Source organism: Acromyrmex echinatior, chromosome 3 (genome assembly GCF_024713525.1).
Source record: "Acromyrmex echinatior isolate Ae372 chromosome 3, ASM2471352v2, whole genome shotgun sequence".
Lineage (NCBI taxonomy): Eukaryota > Metazoa > Arthropoda > Insecta > Hymenoptera > Formicidae > Acromyrmex > Acromyrmex echinatior.
In genome coordinates, this window is record NC_141854.1 from 18,056,440 (window position 1) to 18,080,756 (window position 24,317).

A 24,317-nucleotide genomic window follows, 5' to 3' on the forward strand; every position below is an offset into this window, starting at 1 on the left:
CTCTAAACCATCTTTACCGACCGTGGATAAAATCATCAACATTGTATATCGATCGAGCATTTTTTTCAATTATTGTCCGATTTGTCAGTGTTTCACCTAACCTCGGAAACGTAAAAAACAAATCGTTTGCTTTGATGTTCAAGAAAAAAGTTAAGATTACTTTGATTTTCAAGAAGAAAGGTTAAAATTATTCTTTTCACTTGCTCTTTCGCGAAAGATCGCGAAAACTTTATCAGTAAGTATGCTTTTTTTAAATCTTGCATTAAAAAATTTTTAATAAGTGTACCCAATTTCTGGATATTCAGAAATTAATCAATTAAAAATGAATAAATGTTAATTATATGTTGAAATAATATTGTAATATTATTAGGAAAATTATCCTAAAAAAAATGTTAGAGATAACGTGCAACGATCGTCTCGGTAAAAAGGTTAGAGTGAAATGCAACCCAGACGACACCATAGGAGACCTGAAAAAATTGATAGCCGCCCAAACTGGAACACACTGGGAGAAAATCGTATTAAAGAAATGGTATACCATTTTCAAGGACCATATAAAGTTGCAGGACTGTATCCTTTACTATGAAAAAGTCGAGTCAAAGTACTGTGTCAAATATCTTTTATTTCTTAAGAAATCTTTTCCTTAATACACTGCCTCAGATGAGATACATGACGGCATGAACTTAGAACTCTATTATCAATAATCCTATATAAAAAAAACATTACACGTAAGCATTTTTAATATAACATCATAATTATTAAATTTTCTTTTCTATGCTAAATATATAATGTATATTAAACTTTATTTTCTTTTCTACGTCTAAATATATATATTGTATATGTATAGAAGAATAAATGGTTAAATATAAAATATTAAATCATCACAAAAATGTCAACAAGGAAAATTTCTATTTTTGCATTATACAAGTCTCGTAATTACTCATAAATATCGCTATTTTTTATTTTAACAATATCTAATTTATTCTACAAACTAATAGTTTCAATTGTGCCACACATAATATAATGTATGCTCTTTGATTTTTTAGTGCCTTTTACAACTCACATATGCAGGATGTAACCTGAAGGTATAGCAAAGTGATAATGTTACATAAAAAAGATGATCTTGTTAGGAACATCTTTATCCTACAGCATGTACCTTGCTTTTGTAGTTTTGCTACATATCTTGGTCACTTCCTGTATATTCTATATAAATATCTAAGTATAAGAGAGTTTTTAGTTTTATAATATTCTATAATTTTCACTCAAATATTATTGCAAAAGGCTAACGCTAAAAATATTATTAATGATGCCTTCTAAAACATTGATCTAAAAAGATGATTTTTCTTTTGCTTTATAGAATTAAAATTATATAAAAAATATATCCGAGTATTGAAATAAAACACGACTTGGCGGATCACTAACTAAAGCATGTTAAAGTCTCAAAAATTAATGCGGCCTCTTGAATAATCCCTCTACCCTGCTTATTGGACTTTCAGGTCCCGCCATTTGTCTACCTCGGTTGCTTAAGAAGTCTCTTATGTGCTGCACTATCAGATCTATCGCCACTGCAACAGATCACGAAATATCAGTAATCGCGAATATATACGCAATTACGTCGGGGATAAGATGAATTGCTTTATTTGCAATATATCATTATACATTTTGGAACAATATCAAATTGTGGATACTTGAAGAATTAATCGTTATTATTTCAAATAATAACTGTGATCGCATTAGGATTACGTATGGTTTTATTATGCATAACACACTTGTGTTTATATTGTTTTGCAAATACAAGAAATCTTTTTGTTCTTTTTTTTATTAACAATATGCAAGTGTCCTAGAACTGGTGCTCTCTTTCTTTCTCTTTCGCACTCTTTCTTGACTACAGGTATTCATTGATGCGAATTAGTAATCTCAAAATCGAAGCTCCTCAATAAAACTTACTAAATTTAAGCTATATATATTAGATGTAGTAAAAAGAAATCCATTATTTTTCCAATAGATGGATTTCTTTTTACTACACCTAATATTAACAAATTAACAGACTTTAATGAATTAAGAAGTTAGCGAACCAAAAGATTTTAACAGAAATTTAATTCAAATTTAATTATTTCTATACTGAAGACTATACTACTCCTGTCGAAAATAAGAAAGAAGTACAATGATGTATATATGATCTTATAGAATCATTCTATTGAGAGTTACATTATATTAAACAAAACTTCCGAGATTTTTGTTGTACAGAAAGGAACTAACTATTTGGACGTATTATGTATGCTTGTATGTAATGACATACAATAATTAATATTATAGAATGCAATAGAGATAAATATTTCAAGATAAGTCTATAAACTAGATAAATTGAATCTTAACTAATTATGCTAGGAAATACTTGCATGTGATTACATTTCTAAAGTATTATGCAAAATGTAAATGCAAAATATATAAGTTATTAAAAATTGAATGATCTTATAGAAATGTCTAAAATGCAGGAAATGGAAGTAACTAGTTACTGTAACTGCCGTTACTTAGTTATTTAGTTACCTCGTAATCACGATTTCGTGATAATATTGCAAATTTTTTATTATAATAGGCCTTCTTTTTGGCTGAACTTTCGCACTAGTTCATCTTTCTTCCTCTTCTTTCCTCCTGGAGAGAAAAGGAAGAAAGATGAACTGATGCAAAAGTTCAGTTAAAAAGAACAGGCCTAATGTAACATCAGAGTTGGAACAGTCATAATTACATATAATGAAAATCGGGAAAGTCATTTATTGAAAGAATTAATAACTTATAATTTGTAACTCGTTACTTTTTAATGTAACTTGTAACAGAATAACTTTATGGCGTTACTCATTAGTAATGAGTCATTACTTATTACTTTTAACAATAAGTAATACGTAATGATGACAATTTACTTTTCAAAGTGGCTTTCCTAACTTCAGCGTAATCTCACTGTTAGTTAGTCATTACAGTCATAAAAAATTTCAACATCTTTATCAAAAATTGTTATTATAAAAAGTAACTGTAAAAATAACGGTAAAATAACTCTTCCATTCCCTGTTAAAATGTATGCGGTATTTAAAATACATTTGTACACAACATACGAATTTACACACATATCACAGATACAATATCGCACATTCATATTCTTAAGTTTCTTTTATCATTTATGTAATACTTGAGACATTGTCCAGAAGATTAAGTCACCTAGATAATTAAGTGATATGACATTAAGTCATAAACGGTAAAGGATAGCCGAATGAAAACAACATTTCATACAGATTCATTTAATAAAATTGAATTCCTAACGTTTCGAAATCATGAAAAATTTCTAAAATTTTAAAATTTTTATTTCTTCTTATTTTAAAATTGAAAAATAAATAACGTTAAATAACAAAAAAAATATAAATTAAAAATAATCGTTCTTATCCTCTCAGCCTAATGATTTAACATAGTTTAAGTACGTTATTACTTATTATTACAGTTTTCATATAAAAAAATGTAGAAACATATACTTCTTTAGTAAGTAGACATGAGAAATATAAAAAGGCGATGTTAGTTATATTGATATAAAATACAGAAATTAAAAAAAATTTAAAAATATTAAAATAAAATCCAGAGAAAAATTAAAAATTCAATTGTGTTGACTGTATTGTTGCCAACCCCTTTTAACTCTATTTTTTTAGTGGATTTACACAATTTCATGCATTTTTCAATGATTTAGAATCGCAATTCTTATGCTAATATATTTATCAGAATAAAATGTACATAAAAAGCATCATTTCTCCGCCATGTAAGTGTAAGATATAATCCGTCAAAGAAATATAATACATAATTGACGAATAAACAATGTCCGTTTTCATTATATAAAATTAAAATTGTTAAAGACACGTTGTATTTAATTGATCACAATCTAACGTTTGTGTATCACAGTAAAAATAAAAATTCTAGACATTAGTAAATATCAAGTCTCATATAAAAGTTTAATATTTTACACGATTATTAATAGATCTCGGCAGAAGTTGTTCTAATCTAATTAGACAAATATCATAGCAAAAGTATTTATCATATCTATTTGTTTTTTTCTTTTATTTAATCAACATACTATTTATGTTGTATACGTCTTATCTTAATCTCTTTTAAGTTACTGCCAATTGATATATATTGATGATATAAAGATAAATAATCCTGCATTCAAAAACGGACATTATTTTTCCGTTTATTATTAGAAAAAGGGATTGGAAAATGTCTCATAGAATTCAGTCATACATAAGAGCGTGATTTAGAAAAAAATGCAGTGCTTGACAGAGTGAGCTTATCATGCTTAAGTCATCTGCTGAGCGTGTCGGATGAGGCCGAAGTACGCCTACGCTGGTGGAAGAATGGATGCTGCCCGGCTGAGTTTTCGGCGTTTTTCAAACGCATAATATCCCAGATGTGGTGCACTATTAGATCTATTGCCACTGCAAACATACAACAACCAGACCATATAGGTTTCCCGTGAGATATTCTCTGTCTCTTTTAAACTTTCGCTTAGTTTAAGTAGGTGTAGCTCTGACATGACTCCACAACCACGGCATACCAGGCAGCACCCATGAGGTATATAACAAGTTGAATGGATGCAATTTAAATATACAAATAAAAAGAAAATAAAAATTTACCGTATAAATCCCGTATTATTAAAACAAATGTATGTATGTGTATATATATATGTATATATATATATATTTTTTTTTGGGTCATCTAAAAAATATCCGCGGTTTTTTGTCACTAGATGTGTGTTGATGGTCATATATCTAGTGACAAAGTACCGCGGATACTTTTTAGATGACCCAATATATAAAATTTGGATGTGTACAATTAATTATTACTAAATGTATAAATAATTAATTGACATGTGCATCCAAATTTCATATAATGGATATTTGGAAATTTCATATATTGGATATTTGAGCGATTATACCAAACTGTACAATTAATGTATAAGTCTCCCATATAGATAAGTGTCAAATAAAAGTGTGATATCTCCATATTAGATGATCATGTGTCTTGACTTGTTAATCTTATTAAATTATATATGTAATTTAAAATTTCAAGTTTTCTTTAAGTTAAAATATAATAAACATTATTACTGTTGCTGAATATATATTTAATTACTGTTCGCTATAATTCTTGGATGTTTTCTAATCATTTAACACATTGATACAAATGTAGCAAATTAATTCACATATTTTTTGTGTTAATAAATAACTCAATTTTTTTTAAGATTTTGAAGTTATCGTGACAATAAAGAATATGTAATTAAAAGGGTTAAATTATATATCAATACTGAAAATATATGAATTAATTTGCTACGTTCGTGTCAAGATATGTATTAAGTGTCAAAATATGTATTGGAAAGCACCTTGTTTATTACAAATGATTGTGCAAAGAGGGTGATTTTTTAATAATTAATAATTATATTTCAATAATTTTAATTGATAAAATCATTACGGGAATGTTCACTATAATTTATCTTAATTCTAAAAATTAGAATATATATTTATATATTCAAGATATATTTCACACTTTGCAATATTAAATATTTTTATAAACTTTCAAATTATAAAATTAGAGTCAATAATCATAATTCATAGAGGAATGAATCTTTATTATCTATTAGATTTTGGCTATTAAAATTTTAATCATAAAATCTTTTTCTTAATTATTTTTAATCCACAATCAAACTATTAATTACTTTATTAATAGTTAATAAATTTTTTAATAACTCTTGTAAAATAATCATAATTTTTTTTCATTTTTACTATTTCATTTTTTGGCGTTTACACTTAAGAAGAAAGAGAACTGCAGCTCTAGAATGCTTTGCATATATCCTTATTGTACCTTATTATAACCAGTAATAATATTAATTATAGTACCAAAGCATATTTTACTTATTTGTATTATTTTGAATTAATTTATCAGATGGAAAACTTGAAAAAATAAATTTTGATTAATATCACAATCAAACATGAGATCTTTCTAAATGAAATATTATGATAAAATGCAATAAAAACCGAGAAAAAAAAGATCAAAAATGTTTATATCTGACAAACACACTAAATTCACAAACAATAAACCTATTAATAAACATTAAGCGAGAGATATCAAATAATTACAATAGCAATAAAAATATTGCATATGATAATATATTTACCTGTGTTGTCTGCTCCCCTTGGTATTATAACATCTGCAAACTTTTTTGTTGGTAAACAAAACTCTTCAAAAGCTGGTTTTACAAAGTTCATATATTGATTTAGGACATAATCCAAATCTCTTCCACGTTCCTTTATATCTCTTGGCACTGAAAATATCAACAATATTATAATAATATGATAAAAGTATGACAAGTGATACTCAGGTTACTGAAATTATATGTAGGGAATTACCTCTCCTTGCAAGTCTGGTATCAGAATCAGTATCCACAAACAATTTCATGTGAAACAAATCTCGAATTTTGGGAAAATAAAATACCAGTATTCCTTCAAACAGTACCACATCCGCAGGATATATTGTGGTAACTTGATCTTTCATTCTAAAATAAATTTGTAATTTTTTTTTTATAATTTTGTAATTTGCCTAAGATTTTCATATGTAAACATCTTTTAATTCACTGGTTTAATTATTTTATTTTATTTATAGTTACTTTATTCCTATTAATTGTGTGTGTGTGTGTGTGTGTGTGTGTATGTGTGTGTGTGTATGTGTGCATTGCATTATCAACAATCATAAATCTAAAGATAATTTTTAACTTTAATATTAAAGTAACACATACAAACTGTTTGTCCTGTAATCATAAGCAGGTATCTCACATTTGACACCAGCAAGTATATCTTGCAGCGTTTGCAAGATTAGATCATCGTCAAAGGCATCGGGATGATCAAAATTATACTGTCCCTTCTCAGCTTTCACTTTCTCAGTAGGTGTTAAGTCACGATAGAAGCTGTCTTGTGATATACAGACTACCCGACGCTGTTGATGATCCATATCGACTTGCCCTAGTTTTTCCATTATACGCTTGCATACTGTAGACTAAAAAAAAATATAATTTGTCACTATATATATGATCATATCATTGATTTCATTATTCTTATAAATCTTTATATTAAATAAAGCAAAAATTATGATCAATTCATATATTACATAAAGAAAATCTATTGCAGATTATAGAAATATTTTCTTTTACAAACAGTTGCTATAAAAAAACATGAGTTTATAAAAATTAAAAATAGTAATTGAAACATCTGTTCATATGGAATATCAAACATAAAATTATATGAAAAATTATTAAAAAAAAAATAGAAAGTAAAAAAGTTGTGACTTTCTGAAAAATAATTTGTGTAATTTATTAATCTTCTTTCATTAATTTAACACATTCATTGTGTAATTCATTAAGCTTCTGTCAATTCTAAGATCAGTCAATTTTTAATAAATATTACAAATTAATTCCATAGAATTAGAATTATCAGTTAAGAATACATACACTCTTTTTGAAATCATAAAACTTCTGGTCATATCTACTATATAAAATTAGTTAAAATGTTAATAGGAATTGTAAATAAGAATGTTTTAGAAATTTTATTTCATTAAATACAATATCTTTTAAAGCTTAAAAAATTAGACTCCTTTTTACATCCGGAAAATTTTTTTTAAAGTGTATGTACAATATGTATTCCTTTCTTGTGATTCAGATATAACAATTTTGCGCAAGATATAAGTACCTTTCCGCTTGCAGTACCGCCGGAGACACCTATCAAGAAGGGTGTCTTGCTCTCGACGCCGTTGAGCTTGCCGTTGATGCCGAAAGACATTTTCCGCGTGATACCTACGTTCGCTGGCATATCTGCCATGTCGAGTACACGAGAACGAGGAAATGTCGACTTGATGTCGTTAAAAATGGATCTTCACCGCGTAGTTGAGTACGGTTGCCAGGAGCAGCTGGACCTGCTGAACGTCGATCCTGCAACGCGTTCCTAGATGCTGACGCGAATCTCGATGATCACCGTCCTCCACTGCGATCGACTGCGATTGCTCGTAGAGGAGCAATACGGCGCACGTAAACCGACCACGTGTGTGTATACCGGGAGCGTCTTGTTCGGCTACGTTGTGATTGGCCGCGGCGAGCGCGGCTACTCGTAGCGATTGGTGCGTCAGGTTTTTCCACTGGACGATCACTGGAAAGTTCGATGTTGAATTGGGGGCGATGATTTTTTTAAGTCTGTTCGTGTTGCACTTTTTGCATTCAGAACCTTCGCTTTCTCTTTCTTCAACACTTGAATATGTATTTGTCTCGTTTAATTTTAGGTGCAACAAACTTTATTTATAAACTTAAGTTGCTATTCGATATTTATAAAATTCAGTTGCCAGCGTTTTCTACTTGGAAAACTAGTGCAACACTGGCGCACACTGGTGCAATTGAATGCAAATCAATTCACATGTTTCGGTGTTAATAAATAATTTAATCATCTTAATTACAAATTCATTATTGTTACAATAACCTCGTAATCATAAAAGAATTAAATTATTTATTAACACTGAAAATATGTAAATCCATTTGTATTCAATTGCATTTAGTGCTGCAGGCACTAGTTTTCCCAGTGGAAAACGTTATTAGGTTTGTTTTTTATTGCAGTACTGGATTAACTAGAACTTAATTCCTTCTCGCTTTCGCCAAATGTCAAACATATATTCATTTCACTTTAAATACAAACGAATGCATATAAAGACTATATATAGGTCTGTTTTTTATTGCTGCGCTCTAAACCGTGCAATAAGTTAAAGTGAAACAAACGTATATTTGTTTCAACTTATGTATACCAGTTCAGAAAGTGCAGCAGTAAAAAATAGATCTTACGACCTAATTTAAATCGTGTACTTGATATCGTGTAATTTATATCGATACTAGTTAGTAACTTTTTATTGAATGATCCTAATTTCGACAATTTCGGCGATTTCTAGAGCCGTTTTACCAACACTGATCTTAATCGTGATTAACTGTCAACCGCAATTGGTCGATTCTACTAAACAGCAAACGCGATTGGTTAGTCAATGGTCGATTAGATTAAGTTAATTGGCGTTGGTGAAACCGGCCCACGATATGTGTACTTAATTAATCATTTTGATGCATATTATACCAATTTAGTACATCATTCTTTAAATACATTACTGAAATTAAAATAATTTAATAGAAAGTTACTAGTGCATGCATCAAGTGTACGATGTAAACTAGGCAATTAAGTGCGTTCCATTTGACACTCACATGCTTGTAAGCATTATTTATCCTTGTTTAACATTTGGTAAGTAATAAAGATAAAATGATTTCATAAGCTTTGCATCAAGTGGAATGCACCTTAGAATGTTTTTTATTCGATGATTGTGATCGACAATCGACACGCTCGAATAATAATGTCACTCTGAATTGCGGAACATACAAGAGTTGAAAGTATTAATTAATATTAATTAAATAATATTTAATGATTTTGTAATTATATAACTCATTAAAATATAGAAAATATTCATACAGAAGCGATATATATTTCAAGACTGCTTGACGCTTTCGACAAGAAAATAAACACATTTGACTCTTTTTGTTATCGTTCGCTCGATAGTTTTTTTCAGCAACGTAATCTCTCTACTCTACCTTGAACGCGTTCAACTGAAGTCAAACCACCTCCAAAAATCAACATTATCCTAACATCCCGATAGATACAACCGTTAACGATCGAAGAGGGCAGGATACTTATAAAATCGAAAATCTCGAATTTTCGACGGATTTAAAACGACGTTGTAACGAATATGATCAAATCACGTGAGTTATCGAGCGGTCGTGGCACCGTACACAACACCAGCACTTCCGTTTCCGCGAACGGTTACGTTCGCCATTTGGGTCGTGACCACGGAGTCGTGACCGTCATTAAAGGTTAAGGGCCTGAGATCGTCGCCCGCGACGAAAGGGGAGGCCGACTGCTCCCTGGAGAACGAGCGTTTCGCTCATCGCTGTTCGCGTCATCCCTGTGCAGCACCGCATCAACTGCCGACCGTCGTCACATCGAGACACATTTTACTACTTTGGCACTGACGAAACATGGCTTATTGAAGAAGATGAAGGGTGCGCGCAAAAATATCATTTCTCCGAGGAGAGGAGATGGAGGAGACTGCAGCTGCAACGAGGCGAGTTACCAGACTGACTACAGTCAATTCACAAATGGATATAAAGTCAAAATTCACACTGTCCCCTGCAAGGGGGACTACTGCTGATGCCAGAAAGAACAAAGGTATATTCTCAAGGTCACTTGCTCAGAGAGTCTTGATTTGAATACACAAGCTGTTATTAGTACCTCTTGGCATCTTATTTATATTTCATTGTGATGTGTATCCTTTCAGATGTCAATAATGAGTTCCATCTGGGAACTTTGCGCAGAAGAGAACTTACTGGCGCCAATAACGTCCCTGATGATGTACAGTCGACAAGGTACAATGTACAGAAAGCAAAAGATCTTATTAAGAGACAGAGACCTAAAGGACAATATCATGGCAGTGCAGAGGAGAATTCCAAGGTCGAGTCTACATTTGAATTATGCTCCTCTTTTTTTTTTTTAGTTTATTACCACATTTTATATAATTTTCATATCTGTAGGTAGTGGAGGAGAAGATGCCTGAGTATGGCTCAGTATTGGTTCAAAGAAGCAAAAAGAACGGCAATCATTTGCTGAATTTTCACTACGAGCGATATGTGATGCGAGATGCACAAAACAGGGATGTAGGGAGACATAATTCCAACAGTAATAGATTGCTGCCACCAGTGCAGCGGCATAAATACAACAAGGAACAATTTGTACAAGCTAGGTAGTAATTATACAATATAAATGGGTATTTTCTATTTCTCCTGACGCCCATCTTATTCATGTAAACTCACACATTACGTCATATTTTATTTAACATTTTTCGGACAGAATCTCGAAATCTGAATACTTGATTTCTTAATCATGCAAATTGAATGTCGAAATATTCACGTAATATTTAAAATTATATATTTGATATTAATTATAAATATATAAAAATAATTTTGTAAAACTATATTAAAAATGATATACTCTTATATATTCTTATGTATATTGCTAGTTGCCAATTTGTTGTGACTGCAAGTAGAGATTACTCCTTGCATTTGACTAACCCAGATATTCTCGTGGATTGGAAATCGATTGAACAAATTGTAAGTGTTTTTTAATTACGGATCAGCAATTGTTGCATAAAATTTCTTGGAAGAGATTCATACGAGATATATACGAGTAAATTAAATGTGTATTACAGATATTACACAATTCAGAAAATCTCTCGTGTCCTATTTGTTTACATCCACCAGTCGCAGGTAAAATGACTCGCTGTGGTCATGTTTATTGTTGGCCTTGTATTCTCCGTTATTTACGTTATTGTCAAGAAACAGGCAATTACAAATGTCCGATTTGTGATGAATATCTCCACAAAAATGATTTGAAGAGGTAATTTTGCATAAAATTATAATAAATACATATTATATGAAGAAATGTTTATGAAAATATTTATTTTATATATATCTTTTAGCGTGGTTGAGATTACGCGCAGGTTATTTAATTTGGGCGAAACAATCAATCTATGTTTGATGCGTCGTGAAAAGAATTCTTTGTTTACAACGCCTGTGAAATCTACTGTTCGACCCCCGACAACGTTTTTGTCTGTTTCGGAGAACGCTGATAATCAAATATATTCGAAACTTCTTATCGCAAATGTGAATGATGTAAGTTAAAAAAAGTATATTAAAAATCATTTATTATGTACATACAAGAGTAATAGCGTGAATGAAAATTGTTTTCAGATTGTGAACATCATAGAGTGTGAGAATTCAGAATTAGAACTTGAATTGAAGATTAATCCAGCCATGGCTCCTGATATCAACCAAGCGCTCAGTGAATTATCAAAGAGAAAAGAAAAACTATTGTGGCAGGTAATATTAATCGTATAATTATATATCCATTATTCTATATAACAGAATAAAAAAAATAAAAAATATATATATCAGATCGCAGAATCTAAAGATGCTCCATTGACTGAAAATATAATGGAAAAAGAAATTGCTGAAGAAACATTGCAAAAATATGAAATAGATGTTGATACATGCAAAGATGATGACAAGTCTTTAGCAAAACAGTCTTCGACAGACAGTGTTTCCAGTGATAGCCAGACTGCTTCAAGTCCTAGCAAATTTTCTTATTTTTATCAAGGTAAGTAATTTTGCAAACTATAAAAAATTTAATTTTTAATCTTTTATGCTACATGATACTAGGCATTTTCGAATCAGAAACACAACTGATATAGTAAATTTCATTTCATTTTTGTTTGTCAATGTTGTTAGGATGATTCACTATGTAATACTGCATCATTTGTCTTGCTTGGAAAACTCTATATTTCAGTGATTATAATACTATATTAATGAACTTTTTTTTAGCGGAGGATGGACAACATCTGTATCTACACGCGGCGAATGTGAAAATGCTGGAAATGGAGTATGGCAGTTTGGAATACTGTCCTCCTATAATTACGGGCAAGCTTCTCGAAAAGGAAGCAAGCATCTACACGGAAGAATTAAGACGAAGATTACGTTATCTTTGCCACTTACCACTTACTTGTCCATTTGAATTGGCTGAAATCGAATTAAAACCACCATTGGTATCAGAGAAAGTCCTTTGTGCTTTCCATGGTGATCATTTATAATATTTTTGTTTTATGATTTATATTAGAGATTTGTAATACTATTTAATTGTTGATTTATATTGATTTTTATTAGACCAACTAAATTCGAGACAGAAATACAGAGAACAAAGAGAACGCGAAGAAAGAAAGAGAGAGAAAAAGATAATCGAAGAAGAAAATAGACAAATTGGCATATATCCAACGCCCGACATAGATATTGAATCCTATCAACATTTTCCTCAATTGCAATCAGAATTACAATTGTCCAAGTAAGCACAAATAATCATTATCATTATTTTATCGCTATTTTGTTTAAGTTTTATATTATATTCTGTCATATACAAAAATTATAATTTTATTTATCATATTCTGATGTAGCGAGAACGTTCTGTCACCTTCTGAATCAGTTATGTCAAGTATTGCTAGTAGTCCACCAGCTTTGAGTGCATTTGAAGAAATTGCTCCAAAACAAGAAACGGATCATTCGCGCGAACAAACTCGAACATTCGCGGATATAACAAAGCGGATATCAACAATGCCAACAAAAATGTCTAATAAATCCGCCAATGCATGGCCGGTTGTAAGATCAAAGACGTACTCTGATACGACAAACGCATGCTTCAACAGAGACGAAGAAGTATTGTCAAAAACGCATAAGTCAACTAATGCTTGGCCGCCTGTTAAATCGGGAATTTTCGCTGGTACACCAGGTACCTCGATTAACGAAGATGGAAAGAAAACTTACGTTTCTGAAGGTAAGTCGCATATTGGAACCAAATAAATTATTTAGCATTATACGAGTACAAATTTTTTGATACTTATCTAAACTTTTCAGAAACAAAAGACGAAAATAATGCGTTTGGCAAAAAGAAGAGGACTAAAAAGAAAGGAAAAGGAACTGTACTGTTCACAACTGGTATGACATCTGGTTATTCTTTATAATTATCGTATATTATCACTATTCACACGCTGTGCGTAATAATTTTAGTAAAATTTTATTGGATCAATAGTAGAAAATTTGATTTCATTTACAGCTCTTGCCACCATTGTTTGATATACTAAAAATACGTACGGCATACGTATTAAATATCCTTATTTGTCTATACTGAAATTGTAATTATTTGCTATAGAAAAAGAAAAGATTGTTTGCCAAGATTCTCGATATTGCGCTTACAAATAAAATTTTACTTCATTTAAATATTTGTTTATTTCATTAGAAACCCCTTTCTCTTCCTCTAAATAAAAAGAATCTGCGTTCGTTCTACTGGCACAAATTAAAGCGAGAAGTCGAGATACAAACATCTAATGTTTAAATTATTTATCTTTTGATATTGCTACGAATGTTATACATGCTGTGTTCCGATATACACTGTTAATATTGAAAGTATACACAGTACACTATACATAACATGAACCCCATAGTGGATTCCACTATGACGTTAATTATAAATTTTCAATACTAATAGTATATATCGGAACATAGCCATAAACAGGAAGACTCAGCATTTTCTAATTGTTGAAATACGGTTATTATTCATACATATATTGTAATTTGAATTGTATTAAATTATCTACTATTTTATATATTTATTATCAGGATAAAAGAAGAATGCAATATTAAATTTTGGTAATCGCTCTATATTTATGAAGTTTGGAACATAGAAAATTAACAACAGATCGTCTCGAGAATAAACTGTAAGTACAGTACGATAATAAAATAAATAAATTATAAAGAATACATTTACTTTAAAGACCGTAACTGTATAATTCTTATGTTCATTACTCGTTTTTTTTTCTTAATGCGTGCAGAGGATGCCTATCCTCTGCACGCAAAAATAAATAAATTATAAAGAGTACATTTACTTCAAAGTAGAAAATGGTGAAATAGAAGAACTTTATTTAAAAAATGATCCTAGAAAAAAGTATGTAAGGAATGATTAGAGCAAAGTCTGCAGCGATATAATAATTATGTTCGTTTATTCGTTTTTTTTTCTTTTTCGTTTATTTTTTTATCATGGATGCATATTACGTGCAGAGAAGGTGCCCGCCCATCCTCTGCACGCAATACGCATTTCTTGATAAAAAAACAAACGAACACGAAAAAGAAAAAAAAACGAATAAACGAATATAATTATTATACCGCTGCAGACTTTGCTCTAATCATTCCTTACATACTTTTCTCTAGGGTCGTTTTTTAAATAAGTTCTTCTATTTCACCATTTTCTATTTTGAAGTAAATGTACGAGGTGTGGCTATTAAATAACGAGACTGACGCTGCTACAGAAGTACGCATGCACCAAACGCCAGCGACCGACAGCTGTTTAGCGTGAAGCCTTCTCTTTCGAATGCAGTACCTCTCGCTTCTGTAAACAAATCCGTATAGCCGTAGCCTTCTTTCGCATTAGAGTTGTTTTTTTGTTTCGCCGGAAAAATGATAAGTGTAACAATAGAGCAACGAATTGTTGTGAAATTTCACGTGAAACTTGGAAAAACCGCTACTGAAACTTATAATTTATTGAAAGAAGTGTATGGCCATGAATGTTTATCGCACGTGTTTTTGAGTGGTTTAAGCGTTTCCAAGACGGCCGAGAAGACGTTGAAGATGATTCACGCCCGGGTCGCCCTTCCACGTCAAAAACGAATGACAATATTGAAACAATCGGTAATCTGGTAATTCGATCCGACCGTCGGTTAAGTATTCGTACGATTGGTGAAACTGTAGGAATTGACAAAGAATGTGTACGGCAATTTTACATAACAATTTTAACATGAAAAAAGTGTGTGCCAAAATGATACCTAAAATTCTCACGTTTGAACAACAAGAAGCTCGCAAAAATCTTTGTACTGACACTTTGAATGCCATTGAAAATGATCCAAACTCATTGGAAAGGATAATAACATTAAATTAAAATGACAAAATTAAAACAAGATTTGAGTCCGTTGAAGCTATGAAAGAGAAAGCGGCACGCGTCCTAAAGGAGCTGACAGAAGAAGACTTTCAGCACTGTTTCAAACAATGGAAGATTCGCATGGAGCGTTATAGGGATAGAGGAGGGGTGTATATTGAAGGTGATAATAAGTAAATATATATGAAATCAAAATAAAATGTTTTACAGCGTCAGTCTCGTTATTTAATAGCCGCACCTCGTACTCTTTATAATTTATTTATTTTTGCGTGCAGAGGATAGGCATCCTCTGCACGCATTCCTTAATAAAAAAATAAATGCGATTAAGAAAAAAAAACCGAATAAACTAACAATGGGCAGTGGCGAGACAAAGCCAGGGACGATCCTTTTTAGTCGACTTCTTCAATAGTGGGTCCAGATGCACCGCCGCTACTGGGTGCTCCACCAGGAGTGGCGCCACCAGCTCCAGGGAAACCACCTGGCATGCCACCGGGCATACCACCGGCACCCTGATACAGTTTCGTAACGATGGGGTTACAGATGGCTTCGAGCTCCTTCTGTTTGTGTTCGTATTCTTCTTTGTCAGCCAGTTGGTTCGCATCGAGCCATTTGATGATGTCATTACACTTGTCCAGAATTGTTTGCTTGTCTGACGCGCTGATCTTGTCCTTCAGCTTCTCATCCTCGACTGTACTCTTCATATTGAAGCAGTAAGATTCGAGACCATTCTTGGCAGAGATCGTTTCCTTCTGCTTCTCGTCCTCACTGCGGTATTTCTCTGCTTCATTCACCATTCTTTCAATATCCTCTTTGCTGAGTCGACCCTTGTCGTTGGTGATAGTGATCTTGTTCTCCTTGCCAGTAGATTTGTCCACGGCGGAAACATTGAGGATGCCGTTCGCATCGATGTCGAACGTCACCTCAATCTGAGGAACTCCACGAGGTGCTGGTGGAATACCGCTAAGTTCGAATTTACCCAGTAAATTATTATCCTTGGTCATGGCGCGCTCACCCTCGTACACCTGAATCAACACGCCAGGTTGATTGTCGGCGTAAGTTGTAAAGGTTTGAGTCTGCTTCGTCGGGATGGTGGTATTTCTCTTAATGAGCGCAGTCATGACACCACCGGCAGTCTCAATACCCAGAGAGAGCGGAGTGACATCGAGCAAAAGCAAGTCTTGCACCTCCTCGGATTTATCACCGTGCAAGATAGCCGCCTGTACTGCCGCGCCATATGCCACAGCCTCGTCAGGATTGATAGATTTGTTAAGCTCTTTGCCATTGAAAAAGTCTTGCAGGAGCTTCTGAATCTTGGGAATTCGCGTAGAGCCTCCGACTAAAACGATATCGTGGATTTGGGCTTTGTCCATTTTGGCGTCGCGCAGCGACTTTTCAACGGGTTCAAGAGTACCGCGGAAGAGATCGGCGCAGAGTTCCTCGAAACGAGCTCGGGTGATGGAAGTGTAGAAATCGATTCCCTCATACAACGAATCGATCTCGATGCTGGCCTGGGTGGAGGATGACAGGGTACGCTTGGCACGTTCGCAAGCCGTGCGAAGACGACGAAGTGCGCGTTTGTTCGAAGTCAAATCCTTCTTGTATTTACGTTTGAATTCTTGCACGAAGTGATTGACCATGCGGTTATCGAAGTCCTCGCCACCCAAATGAGTATCTCCAGCCGTGGACTTGACCTCGAAGATACCATCTTCGATGGTCAGGATGGACACATCGAAAGTGCCACCACCGAGATCAAAGATAAGGACGTTTCGCTCGCCGGTGGCCTTTTTGTCGAGACCGTATGCAATCGCGGCGGCGGTGGGCTCGTTGATAATACGCAATACGTTTAAGCCCGAGATGGTACCAGCGTCCTTGGTTGCCTGACGCTGCGAGTCGTTGAAGTAAGCGGGGACGGTGATCACAGCATTGGTGACAGTCTTGCCTAAGTATGCCTCTGCAGTCTCCTTCATTTTTACTAAGACCATCGAACTCACTTCTTCGGGGAAGAAAGTCTTCGTCTCTCCTTTGTACTGTACTTGGATCTTTGGCTTGCCACTATCATTTATTACGGTGAAGGGCCAATGTTTCATGTCAGCGAGGATGGTCGGATCTTCGAAGCGACGTCCGATCAACCTTTTGGCATCTAATTAATTTCAAAAAGAAAAAAATAAGTTACACTGATTACTACCTCCAAATAGCTATTTAATATGACAGACAAAAAATGTAATAAATGTAACATTATAATACTTTTATATTTAAAAATATTTAAATTTTTGTTTATTATGATTAATAATTAATTAATCAATGTTCATGTTAATATTTGATATAAATTACAATATTTTTACATTTATTTAAAAATATATTTATTTGTTTCTTGCTTATTTCAATCAATAATTCAATTAGTTTATCAAATGTGTATATTTATAATATCAAAATACTTTTACATTTATTTGAGAAAAATATTTATTTCCCTTTAAATTTTTAATTATATTTATACTTATAATATTTAGATATAATAAATGAATACAAGTATAAATAATTAAAAATATAAAGAAATAAAAATATTTGTATCGAATATTTACTTGCATATTTGATAAACTATTAGAATTATTGAGAGAAATAAGTAAGAAATAAAGATTTTAAATAAATGTATTGTATAAGTATAAATATAAATAAATAAGTAAATATATAATTATAATTATTTCTATTTCTTATTTCAACCAGTAATAAATCATTACTAATTTACCAAATACATTAATGCTTTTTTTTTAAATTATAATTATCAATGCTTTTTTTCACATTTAATGCCATAAAAATTCCAAGAATTATAAATAAACGATTTTACTATGGAAAATTTTATTCCATATAACATTCGAGATTTTAGTCATGCGACTCGATTACAGGCGTGAAAGAGATAAGCTTGACGCACGCGACATATCTATATGGAAAGGCAAGATATATCAAAGATATTGACGCGAATGACGTGATTCAAGTAGATTCTTGAGAAATTCATCGAGTCACGATTTAATTTCGGAATTTGACTAGAATTTTTATACAGAAATGACGCGATGGTTTCGAGTAAAAGCAGTCAAATGGAATAGCTTCAAGTTCACGATTCTGATTCTCCTCCCATATAAATTTTAATTTATATTTATAAACAGATTAACCGCCGATTACCTCGCCTTTTACAGTCTTAAATCGATTAAATTTATTTTATATATGTATATATATGCGCGCGCGCGCGCGCGCACACACGCACACACGCACGCACACACACGCACACACACGCACACACACACACACACACACACACACACACACACACACACACATGTATATATAATTTCTTTCATATTGTTACCTCATTTTAAAAAGTCTTTATTACAAGTTGAATTTATAAAATTAAAAAAAATTAAAAAATTAAAAGCTTCAAATAATAGCACTGCGCTTTAATTAAGAAGGGATATCCGATAAAGGAGAAAACTTTCATAGCACGGACGAAGAGAAGTAGCGGGAACTTACCGAAAATGGTGTTGTTGGGGTTCATGGCGACTTGGTTCTTGGCGGCGTCTCCGATAAGACGTTCGGTTTCCGTGAAGGCCACATAGCTGGGCGTCGTGCGGTTGCCCTGATCGTTGGCGATGATCTCGACCTTGCCGTGTTGGAAGACGCCAACGCAGGAGTAAGTTGTGCCAAGATCAATACCGACCGCGGGTGCCTTCGCCATTTTCTTCGGGTTCTGCAAGGTAAAAACGTGGACGATCTATATAAGTAATGATAATTACGATATTAACGAATTATCGCCTTCTTACACCTCTCGTTTTCTCGTCCGTGAGAAGTAAACCACGAGGATCGAAAAGAAAGGAAACGTACCTCTTAGAATTATTTGGAAAGCCTCGTAAAATTTCTGTCCGTAGGACAAACGAAGAAATTTCTCGTTCACGATTCACAGCGCGAGTGACGAGCCCGCGCCCCTGTCCTCTGTATATAAAGACTTCGATGCGGCAAGCTTCTGGAATGTTCCTTCCGCGCAGACTCATTCAGCCAGCGAATCACCGCGCTGGCTTCCGTTCACGCACGTTTGCGTAGGCGCGCGATTGGTCGGGAGGCATCGACCCCGAGCAACACCAGGCCGCACCACTGGAGTCAACTGAACGGCAGAGAGCGTCGCTTGTCGCGCGCGCTTAATCGCTTATCGATCGCGCCATCGCGCGAAGCATGCGAGTCGCGAATTCGTGCGAGTATACGCGAATTTTCCCGAGTTCTTCATACGTTGCTCACCGAAACGATTCTTCAATTTTCTTCTACGATATCGCACGGTTGCGCGTCAATCGATCGATCGGTGAAAAAGGGCGGGTGAAGTGGGATCACTTGCTCCACGGAGTTCCGGTTTCCGGTAGGAAGTCGATGGAAGTCAGGAGAGGGAAGGGGGGTCCTGAAACGAGGAGGGACGCATCGAACAAATTCTAGAAACTACTGGCGCGCTCGCGCGGTTACGGTAGAGGAAAGATTCGCTCGCGATAGAAACCACCTCGTGCCCAAGCCTCGTTCAAGGTTCCACGGAATTCGCACGTGTGCCGATGACGTCAACGGATCGACCAACGACGCGAGGGAAACCGTGAATCGCTCATTCTTGGTTTCCCGGGGGACGAGATCCCTCCGCGGTGCGTCGAATTACGTCATCCTTTGCCAAGCATATTTACCATTAGACTCGGTTCCACTGACTAATGTAATAGTTTTTTTTTTCTCTGGGAAAACTAGTGCAATACTGATGGAATTGAGTGCAGATTGATTTATATATTTTCATTGATAAATAATTTGATCCTTTTAAGAGATTATAAGGTCATTTGACGACATAATTAAATAGGTTAAATTATTTATTAATACTGAAAGTATGAATTAATTTGCATTTAATTGTATTCAGTGTGCACCAGTCTTGCACTAATTTTTCCAGGAAAATGCTAAGCTATAACATCGACTTTAAACTTGGTTCTGTTAAATTATAGTCTTTATCTTTTTCTAATTCTTAGAACTAGAAAAAGATGAAGAGTTGAAATGAGATGGAAATTAAATTACATCGGTAGAAACGGGAATAGAAATATAATACTGGACAATTTATTATTAGAAGACAGTAATTAATTATTTATTTGGAATACTAAAAGTATTGAATAATAATTTTAATATTTAAAATAAATGATCAATTATTGTCCTTCAGTATCGGCAAATTTATTCAATTTCTATAAACTACTTGTTCTAATTGTTGATGATTGAAATCTCATGAAATCTCTCATGATCTCCCCTGTCGATCGTGACGATTACGAGCGATTTCATGTATGACTCACGATGGTTATTAGCCTGTAATTATCTTGTTGCTGTTATACGCAGAAAATTTTATCATGTCCTTACGTAAAAAGCTCACATAGTTTACTAAAACTGTGAGAAAGTCGAGTATGATCGATGGAACGTTCTCGAGTTTGTTTTTTTCACGCTAGATTACTTTTGTGTATATGTGTATATGTGTGTGTGTGTGTGTGTGTATGTGTGTTTGTGTGAATAAATTGATATTTACACATCCAAAGTTTTATTTTTTTAACTGATTTAATATTGCAAATTTCTTTTAGTTTATTGTACAAAAAGTGCTTTTTAACTCGGAGAATTTACTAGCATGATATACATATGTAAGTTAATTGCTTTAAATTTCAGCTAATTTACGAGAATTATGACATGAAATTTTAAAATGACGGATAAAATATGACATTGCTAAAACTGTAAATTATGTTTGATAAATTGTATTTGTGAGCTGCAAAGATATAGAGTAGTACAATGTCTGGGATTTGTCATATTCCATTTAAATAAAATATTGTCTGAAGAATATTTTGAGTTGATTGAAAATAAATTAAATGAACTTGAAGAATATTTTAATTTAATTAAATATTTTAAATATATTGCACATTAAAATAAAATATTGAAATTGAATATAAAATTATCAAAATTTTCCAATTCTAACAAAATATTGTTAATTTCGTCTCACTAAGTCAGATAATTTAATTGCCAGTATAGACAATCTATAGTTCACGTTGCTATATATTTTTAGTATATTGGAAAAAACATCTATTAATCAAGAATCTATGTAATTGCTATCAAATGTTAAGAAAAATAATTCCATTTAGATGTTTAGTTAATACAATCAAAAATAATTTTATTATATTTGGTTATATATATTCGATTATAACCGAATTTGATTGTTAATTAAACATTTGAATTGTTTCACTCAAAATAGTGCATCAGTCAAGGAGAAAACATCGAAAAATTATGCGTTGAATCATAGATATTTCCATAAGAAAAACCGACATAATGCCGATTCCGATATTCAGCAAAATTGTTTCCAATGCCAGCAACACGCGTGTCGGTTTACAGTTTATCTGCATATAAAAAGAAAAAGGAAGCAGCGATTCGCGCGATCGAAAATGATTTAATTTCGTGACCACGTGGTTCTCGAAGGTGCCCGAACGTTTATTGCGAAGCTGTAGAAACAGCTATAGGTAAAGTTTATGATAGAAAAAGAGAGGCATAACGAGAAAATACGTGAGAACATCGTGCTTCTTTTTTCTTTTTCTTTTCAACGACAAGTGAGAAAATGAAATTTACATTTCGCTTGATTTATTACGATATTAGAGAAGCAATTACGATATTACTTCTTGAATTATACGAATACCTTAATACCTGTAAATGCTTGTAATTCTTATACTTTTTAACTGTTAACTCGCGCTGTCGAACTTTACTTTTACATGTATATATATTTATATCTTAGAAAGCTGTTTCGAAATTGACATTTATCTGACATTATCTGTATAATATACTTTATATCGATAGCGTATCCTCTAAAAAAATGTATAAAAAAAGAGTGCGAAGCAGAAAGGATGACAAAATATTACGTACTTTACTCTAACTGTTTGTATTAAAAATACAAATAATAATAAGAGAAACGCAAAACATAATATTTTGAATAAGTCGCATAAATCTTTCGTTAATAACAAAAGATGTTGAGGAAGTTCCGATGATTAGGACAAGATGAAAAAATCAAACAATAAAATGACGCAATAGTTAAACAGTTTTAAGAAATATCTACATTTTTCTTCTTAAGAATCCCCTGCTTGAATTTCCGACTCAATCTATTATACATTCTACATTCTTTTCGTGTCGATGTTATATGCATTATATCAGTGGTACACAATTTTTTTTAGGTACGGTTTCACAATTCGTGGTCAACGTTTTTATACAAGTTCAACTTACTCCTCATTTCTTTCCAATTCTTCACAAATTGTGAAATATGGGCCATATAAAGATCGTTTTCAAAAGGCTATTTTCAAAAGTAGAGAAAATCTTGCAAACCACGTAATGTTTACGTAAAATAGTCCATACATCGTTCCAGAAATATTGCAGTAACATTGCAAATGTTGCGACAAGTTCCAGTGCTGTGTGGGAAAAAATATGATTTTATATTTTCAGCTATGAAACGGCGGGTAGCAAAAAATTCACAGGTGGGCCGCAGGTTGCGCATCACTGCGTTAGACTATAGAAAAGTGACTATATTATAATGATAAAAGAATCGTTATTGTTATTTATTTAAACAGTCGATACCGAGAGCCGGTTAGTCCACGTATGAAATCTGCAGAAACTTGAATATTTCAAGAAGTCTGCGCTATTTGACGCGCAACGATTTGTGCTTTCCCGCCATCAAGGTGTTGCTAAGCTAAACTCGAGCCAGATGCATCGAACTAACGGTCGTCGAATCGGCTTTGGATTCTTGGGAACATTGGGAGTCTCTAAGGAAGCTGAAATACAACAATGCCCTTCGTACCCTCTTTCCCCTTAAAGTATAATACGTCTGAAACAGCAGAAGAGTAACCCTCATGTTTTTCGGCTTTGTAAACGAAAATCGAGGCGAACGAAAGAAGTAATCCAGTCTTTCTCGCGTTGATTATAATATTTTAATTATTTGTGAATCGATTGAACGATCCCTCTGTTTTTGAAGATTTTCATATGTAAACCAAAGTAAAAGTTCTTAAAATAGTTTTTAATGAGATTTATGAGTGAACGAACTTTCCACGTATTGAACAGTCAGTTCTTAAAATATATATATTTCAAGAATTATATTAAACTATTAAAAATTTATGAAAAATTTCCAAAATGGTTTTAACGGATTTTGTAAAAATTAGTTGGCCAGTTTTCTTGGAATGTCTTGCATTTTAAAAATAAAATATCCATACGTTTAAAAAAATTTATTTAAAAATTTTAATAAATGTTAAAATTTTGTTGAATTTAAATTTAAAATAATTACACATAAATTTATATTTTTAAAAGTATAATATATCAAGCGACGCTGTGAATATATCTAAATATATCTATTCATATATCTGTATATGGAATATAATAGAAAAGATCTTCCGTGTTTATCTTTTTTTATGTTCAACGTTTCATACATTTCGATCTTCGGATATTTTCTAAAACTGCATTATTGCATTATTTTTTCGATTTTTGATGGTCTTGTCTTCATTGGAAATTTTTCAATATTCTTTATTAAGAGAGATTTGTATAACTTATTTAATATGAAAATATTAATATGAAAAAAATTTATTGAAACATCTT

The 24,317-nt window shown here is 32.7% G+C and overlaps 5 protein-coding genes and 1 long non-coding RNA gene across 11 annotated transcripts; 3 read left to right on the plus strand and 3 right to left on the minus strand.

Moving 5' to 3' along the window:
* The first annotated feature begins 48 nt into the window (after positions 1-48).
* On the plus strand, positions 49-1,423 carry ubl (Ubiquitin-like protein 5). 2 transcript variants are annotated; one of them, XM_087404176.1, is made up of 4 exons: positions 49-235; positions 371-567; positions 658-725; positions 1,044-1,423. In XM_087404176.1, exons 2-3 carry the CDS (start codon positions 390-392, stop codon positions 699-701), a joined length of 222 nt encoding a protein of 73 aa, XP_087260302.1. In that variant the 5' UTR covers positions 49-235; positions 371-389; the 3' UTR covers positions 702-725; positions 1,044-1,423. The 2 variants fall into 2 exon arrangements, with proteins under 2 accessions (XP_087260302.1, XP_011060510.1); XM_011062208.2 differs by lacking the exon at positions 1,044-1,423 and having other exon boundaries at positions 658-902.
* On the minus strand, positions 600-8,102 carry Uck (Uridine-cytidine kinase). Of its 2 annotated transcripts, none has more exons than XM_011062195.2 (5): positions 7,761-8,095; positions 6,815-7,071; positions 6,429-6,574; positions 6,197-6,343; positions 600-1,562 (listed from the first exon to the last, which is right to left on the minus strand). In XM_011062195.2, exons 1-5 carry the CDS (start codon positions 7,887-7,889, stop codon positions 1,444-1,446), a joined length of 798 nt encoding a protein of 265 aa, XP_011060497.1. In that variant the 5' UTR covers positions 7,890-8,095; the 3' UTR covers positions 600-1,443. The 2 variants fall into 2 exon arrangements, with proteins under 2 accessions (XP_011060497.1, XP_011060492.1); XM_011062190.2 differs by lacking the exon at positions 600-1,562 and adding an exon at positions 3,346-4,463 and having other exon boundaries at positions 7,761-8,102.
* On the minus strand, positions 7,930-9,790 carry LOC147910298 (uncharacterized). The gene is made up of 2 exons (XM_087404175.1): positions 9,680-9,790; positions 7,930-8,213 (listed from the first exon to the last, which is right to left on the minus strand). Exons 1-2 carry the CDS (start codon positions 9,723-9,725, stop codon positions 7,930-7,932), a joined length of 330 nt encoding a protein of 109 aa, XP_087260301.1. The 5' UTR covers positions 9,726-9,790.
* Positions 9,791-9,877: 87 nt separating this feature from the next.
* Positions 9,878-14,579, plus strand: LOC105149607 (E3 ubiquitin-protein ligase RNF10). 3 transcript variants are annotated; one of them, XM_011062171.2, is made up of 13 exons: positions 9,878-10,313; positions 10,423-10,595; positions 10,676-10,884; positions 11,161-11,251; positions 11,350-11,537; positions 11,620-11,812; positions 11,891-12,019; positions 12,095-12,296; positions 12,521-12,772; positions 12,860-13,034; positions 13,144-13,520; positions 13,601-13,681; positions 14,363-14,579. In XM_011062171.2, the coding sequence occupies exons 1-13, from the start codon at positions 10,184-10,186 to the stop codon at positions 14,365-14,367; spliced, it is 2,205 nt and encodes a 734-aa protein (XP_011060473.1). In that variant the 5' UTR covers positions 9,878-10,183; the 3' UTR covers positions 14,368-14,579. The 3 variants fall into 3 exon arrangements, with proteins under 3 accessions (XP_011060473.1, XP_011060466.1, XP_011060457.1); XM_011062164.2 differs by lacking the exon at positions 14,363-14,579 and adding an exon at positions 13,800-13,963; XM_011062155.2 differs by lacking the exon at positions 14,363-14,579 and having other exon boundaries at positions 13,601-13,963.
* Positions 14,580-15,873: 1,294 nt separating this feature from the next.
* On the minus strand, positions 15,874-19,686 carry Hsc70-4 (heat shock protein cognate 4). Of its 2 annotated transcripts, none has more exons than XM_011062182.2 (3): positions 19,542-19,686; positions 19,191-19,407; positions 15,874-17,811 (listed from the first exon to the last, which is right to left on the minus strand). In XM_011062182.2, exons 2-3 carry the CDS (start codon positions 19,393-19,395, stop codon positions 16,061-16,063), a joined length of 1,956 nt encoding a protein of 651 aa, XP_011060484.1. In that variant the 5' UTR covers positions 19,396-19,407; positions 19,542-19,686; the 3' UTR covers positions 15,874-16,060. The 2 variants fall into 2 exon arrangements, with proteins under 2 accessions (XP_011060484.1, XP_087260276.1); XM_087404150.1 differs by having other exon boundaries at positions 19,191-19,431; positions 19,542-19,650.
* Positions 19,687-21,352: 1,666 nt separating this feature from the next.
* LOC147910299 (uncharacterized) lies at positions 21,353-23,729 on the plus strand. Its single transcript, XR_015544450.1, has 2 exons — positions 21,353-23,209; positions 23,303-23,729. It is a non-coding gene; the product is annotated as an uncharacterized LOC147910299 (long non-coding RNA).
* Positions 23,730-24,317: the final 588 nt, after the last annotated feature.

Coding starts and splice junctions, on each gene's coding strand:
- ubl (XM_087404176.1), top strand. CDS start 390: ATGTTAGAGATAACGTGCAACGATCGTCTCGGTAAAAAGGTTAGAGTG. Junction 568..657: donor CCATATAAAGTTGCAGGACT/GTATCCTTTACT, acceptor ACACTGCCTCAG/ATGAGATACATGACGGCATG.
- Uck (XM_011062190.2), bottom strand. CDS start 7,889: ATGGCAGATATGCCAGCGAACGTAGGTATCACGCGGAAAATGTCTTTC. Junction 7,072..7,760: donor GCGGTACTGCAAGCGGAAAG/GTACTTATATCT, acceptor ATTTTTTTTTAG/TCTACAGTATGCAAGCGTAT. Junction 6,575..6,814: donor GATTACAGGACAAACAGTTT/GTATGTGTTACT, acceptor AATTTATTTTAG/AATGAAAGATCAAGTTACCA.
- LOC147910298 (XM_087404175.1), bottom strand. CDS start 9,725: ATGTTGATTTTTGGAGGTGGTTTGACTTCAGTTGAACGCGTTCAAG. Junction 8,214..9,679: donor TTCAGTTGAACGCGTTCAAG/GTAGAGTAGAGA, acceptor CGAACTTTCCAG/TGATCGTCCAGTGGAAAAAC.
- LOC105149607 (XM_011062155.2), top strand. CDS start 10,184: ATGGAGGAGACTGCAGCTGCAACGAGGCGAGTTACCAGACTGACTACA. Junction 10,314..10,422: donor TGATGCCAGAAAGAACAAAG/GTATATTCTCAA, acceptor GTATCCTTTCAG/ATGTCAATAATGAGTTCCAT. Junction 13,035..13,143: donor TCAGAATTACAATTGTCCAA/GTAAGCACAAAT, acceptor ATTCTGATGTAG/CGAGAACGTTCTGTCACCTT.
- Hsc70-4 (XM_011062182.2), bottom strand. CDS start 19,395: ATGGCGAAGGCACCCGCGGTCGGTATTGATCTTGGCACAACTTACTCC. Junction 17,812..19,190: donor CCCCAACAACACCATTTTCG/GTAAGTTCCCGC, acceptor GAAATTAATTAG/ATGCCAAAAGGTTGATCGGA.